The sequence below is a fragment of the Python bivittatus genome, unplaced genomic scaffold, assembly GCF_059951505.1.
Source record: "Python bivittatus isolate LINGU-HERP-01145 unplaced genomic scaffold, Pbiv_v1 ctg000080_np1212, whole genome shotgun sequence".
NCBI classification, from domain to species: domain Eukaryota; kingdom Metazoa; phylum Chordata; class Lepidosauria; order Squamata; family Pythonidae; genus Python; species Python bivittatus.
The window spans coordinates 75,404,092-75,408,702 of record NW_028277035.1 but is presented as its reverse complement, the minus strand read 5'-3'; the positions used below and the strand labels follow the sequence as shown (position 1 = coordinate 75,408,702).

General features: G+C 48.4%; 1 protein-coding gene across 1 annotated transcript; it reads left to right on the top strand.

Moving 5' to 3' along the window:
- Positions 1-316: 316 nt before the first annotated feature.
- On the top strand, positions 317-3,271 carry GPR27 (G protein-coupled receptor 27). The gene has a single exon (XM_007432354.3). It carries the CDS (start codon positions 1,282-1,284, stop codon positions 2,428-2,430), a length of 1,149 nt encoding a protein of 382 aa, XP_007432416.2. The 5' UTR covers positions 317-1,281; the 3' UTR covers positions 2,431-3,271.
- Positions 3,272-4,611: the final 1,340 nt, after the last annotated feature.

Below are 4,611 nucleotides of genomic sequence, written 5' to 3'. Positions count from 1 at the left end.
GGACCATGAGTGGTTTGGGGAGGGGGAGGGGGAGGGAAGGAAATGACCCATGCCATGACATTTTGATGCAAATGATGTGATTTGCATCACATCATGACATTATTGCATCGTTTGTGCAATGAAATCATGATCCCAATGACATCATTTTGGCATTATTGTGGCTTACTATGTGTGCTTATAGTCAGGAATCCTGGTTTGTTTTTTGAAGAGCAGCTGCGGCTTGCCTTCTGCTGCACTGCCTTGATCTGTAGGGATGCTGATGGCTGGGTGGGTGGATTTTGGCAGGCAGGCAGGCTCGGATGCCCAGGACTCAGCCTCCCATGGCTATCAACGGGGTAATGCGCTCTCCCACCGAAATCCGCAGTGAAAGAAGCGACGCTGCCCGAACCCGGTCCCCTTTTGCGCAGGCTCAGCCTGTCCCTCCTCCTTCATCCCCGGAGAAGCATCCCCACCGGAAGTGCAGCTGTAGCCAATAAAACAAGGTGGCCGCGCTCGAGGCTGGACTGTGGCTCCCCGCGCGCGGACTGTCGGGGTGTGCTCGTCCTTCCCTGGGTGCCATTTGGGAAGACCGCGGCGCGAAGGAGGAGGCGGGGAGCCCGGCGTTTCTGCGAAATCGTTCTGGGGGGTGGGGGACGGTCAAGAGCGAGCAGAAGGTACCGACAATAGGAGGGCGCAATGCTGGAGGAGCGACGGCGGCGGCAGCAGCAGCAACCGCGCGCTCTGGTCCTGGGAAGGGAGATGCCCGGGAGTCGCTCCTCTTCCTGCAGCCTTCCCGGCCCGCTCCCGTCTCCCCAGGGGGCGTTTTAAAGTTTCAGGATGGCCGCACCCCGGATTAAGCAGGAGTCTCGCGTTCAAGCTCGTCTGCCGAGGGGAAGGGAAAGCCCGCGGCGCGGAGGGTGCCGGAGAAGGCGGCTCCGCTGATCTGAGCCTACCATGCCGGCGTGGGGGCGCCTGGTTTGCGCACAGCCTGAGCTCGCCGCTGCTGTGCAGGAGGACGGCGCTGCAGTTCGGGAGCGAGGCCGAGGAAGTGAAAGCGAGACGGGGAGGGCGCAGGGGGCCTCTTGCTCCCGCACGCGGAGCGGTCTGCTGGGGGAGATGGGTGCCGGCCAAGGGAGCTCCCGAGCGGAGGCAATGCCAGCCTGTCTTCTGGGCGGGAGAACCCCGTGGAGGAGCCCGGCAGGACGAGGCGGCGGCGCCCGTTGAAGCAGCAGCCTCGTCTCCGCCCCTGCCATACCTGTGCCTGAGCGTTGGAGAGAAGGGGACTGTCGCCGGCCCTGCTAGATGGCGAACTCCAGCGAGCTGGGAAGCAGCAGCAGCCCCCACCTGCCCAGCCCTGGCAGCCTCCTGGGCACCTCTGGCCTGAAGCTGGCCACCCTGGGCTTGATCCTTTGCCTCAGCCTTGCTGGCAACCTGCTCTTTGCTTGGCTCATCCTCAAGGATCGCCACCTGCACCGGGCCCCGTACTACTTGCTCCTGGACCTGTGCCTGGCAGACGGCCTGCGCTCCCTGGCCTGCTTCCCCTTTGTCATGCTCTCGGTGCACAGCGGGGTGGGCTTCTGGCCCCACGGGCTCCTCAGCTGCAAAGTGCTGGCTTTCCTGTCTGTGCTGTTCTGCTTTCATGCTGCCTTTCTGCTCTTCTGCGTGGGGGTGACGCGCTATATGGCCATTGCCCATCACCGCTTCTACGCCAAGCGCATGACTGGCTGGACCTGTTTGGCTATAGTGTTCATGGTGTGGACGCTCTCCATGGCCATGGCCTTCCCCCCGGTCTTTGACGTTGGCACTTACAAGTTCATCCGTGAGGAGGAGCAGTGCATCTTTGAGCACCGTTATGTCAAGGCCAATGATACCCTGGGTTTCATGCTCATGCTCGCCACAGTCATGGCAGCCACCCACCTGGTTTATGTCAAGCTCCTGTTCTTCATTCACAGTCACCGCAAAATGAAGCCCGCCCAGTTGGTGCCAGCCATTAGCCAGAACTGGACTTTCCACGGGCCTGGAGCTACCGGGCAGGCAGCTGCTAACTGGACGGCTGGCTTTGGCCGGGGTCCTACCCCTCCTACCTTGGTGGGCATCCGACAAAATACTACTCATAGCCAGATCAAGAGACTGCTGGTCTTAGAGGAGTTCAAAATGGAGAAGAGGATTTGCAAGATGTTCTACATGATCACCCTCCTGTTCCTGCTTCTCTGGTCTCCCTACATTGTGACCTGTTATTTGCGTGTTTTCATCAAGGCCAGCATAATCCCCCAGATTTACTTGACCACCTCTGTCTGGATGACCTTTGCCCAGGCAGGAGTCAACCCTATCCTTTGTTTCATTTTCAACAAGGAGCTTAGAGTCTGTTTCAGATCTCACTTCTTTTGCTGCCAAAGCATACAGAATACTCAAGGCACAATTCTGTGTGATCTGAAGAATTTGGGGATATAGTTCATTTTTCCTTAAAAAAGAAAAAAAAAAGTTAAAAATGTCTATGCTTTTTTTTGGCATGTGCACTTGCATCATGATTATCTAAGCAAACCTCTTGACCTCACCAAACCAGTAGGTAAAAATAGGGTATTTATATCCAGATTTCTGGTGGGGGGTGGGGGGTCTTCTATATGTCTCTGGAGGGTGGGAAAGCAGAGAATAAGACAGGTTCCATTTTTATCTCTGCTCTGCATTTCTACAGATTATTCTGACATGGATTAAAGGCCATAATTTTGTGTTAATTTTTCTTCCCAATCTTGCCAGTTTTGATAAAAGTTTAACAATTTTATTCCTTATGTAAGATTTGATAAAAGGTCAAGACAAAATTTTGTACTAAAGTTATTTTTGATGACCTCAGAATATTGTATTATTAGGGTATTTGTCTTTCAAGAGCAATGGAAATGAAGAAACTGAACTGTGTTTAGAAGTCACTTCTTTGTAGGGAGCTTTGGGGCTAATTTTGTTTCAGTACTTAAAGATAACTTTCTAGCTTTGCCTGAAAATATGGATACAGTCTTATCCTAATTATACTAGAATCATTAGCTCATTTCCTACTAACCTAATGAGTATTGTGTTCACTTACTCTGATGTAGAACTAATTTAAACTTTCTTGTACTGTTTCTTTAATAGTATTTCAGACACTTACGAAAAATGGTAATTTTAAAAGAAAAAATGATCAACTTTTAAAACTGTCAGGATCAGGTTTTTAAATTACACTGACTTTCATACTTTACTGGCTTTATAAGATCTTATCTACAAACTGGGTAATGCTTGTATATTTGAACTGTTTTAATAAAACACTCTCCAGTTTTTGTACATATATGACTTTTAAATGCTTGGGTTATGCTTTGCTTGCCTTCTCTTGTCTTTATATAAGCATTATTTGCCTACAGACCATTCAAACAACAGGGTTTTAAAAAAAACAACACTTAACTTCAAGTTATGGTCTAAACCCATAGGATGGTCACTTATTTTGGAAAGTTAGGCAGGATTGGACCTGGTTGGGACTTGGACGGGAGACCTCTAGGAAATCTCAGGGTGTAGTCTACAATCTGAAGTCAAAGGTCCTGGAAGAAGGCAGTGGTAAACTACTTCCTTATAGTTGCCCAGGAAGCTAGTGAACTAGGAATTGAGGCTAACTCAAAGGAGACTTTAATTTTTACTTCTATCTATCCCAGTGTGCTCCCATAGGACTCTCAGTGGTTTCACAAAACTACAAACTTTAAAACATTTATTTATTCAATTTATATAGCCACCCATCTCACCTGTGTGGCCACAATCCCATAACATCCAAAAAATATAAGGTACACAAACTAGAAAATCCCTTCCAAGAAAAACAAGACAGGCAGCAAGCTCCAACCCTGTCCAGAAGAATTAATCTTAAATGCCTTTGGAAAACAGCTAGAGTCAGGGTTAGTCTAGCTTACAGAAAAGCTTCCCTTTCATGCTTTAGTTGACCACACTTCCCCAAAGTGGAGAGCCACATGCTGCTTTTCCTGGCAAGATCAAGTCAGTTGAACTGATGATTCGTGTGGCTGAACGTAGCCCTGAAGGTACTTGGTGCCAAGCCATAAAGGACTTTAAAGGTTAATACCAGCACTTTAAATTGCACCTGGAAGCTAACATGGGTTCTGTAGCACAGATCTAATACGTTGTGACTGGTGAATGCCTGATAATACATGGGCCACTGCATTTTGGACCAACAGCAGTGACCTTTAAAGGCAGCCCCATGTAGAGCACCTTGGAGTAGTCTGAGTGGTGACAAGGTGACCTGATAAAGAAGTTGTGCTTATAAATAGAATTGTGTTTTTATATATTATAAAGGGAACATTCTGAGGATAATGATATTTTAGGGGCATCAGTAGAATGACTACCTTCCCACTGACATACATATCTGCCCAATCTAATTTCTATTTAAAAATAGCAGTTCATCTGCTAGTGTCAGAAGAGTCTCTAGACAATTGTGGACTGCAAATTTTAGTAGACAAAGCAGTTCCTGCACATAATTGCTTATCTGCTTATGTGTTTTGCACCGTTACAGATTATTTTAAAATTACCAATATCCTAGGACGTTTAAAGATGCAGATTACGGAGCACATAGTTTCTAAAACTAAGCTTTATTTACTGTCCCTCATTTACTTT

Excerpts from the sequence above, each read along its gene's own strand:
- GPR27 (XM_007432354.3), top strand. The coding sequence starts at position 1,282 with ATGGCGAACTCCAGCGAGCTGGGAAGCAGCAGCAGCCCCCACCTGCCC.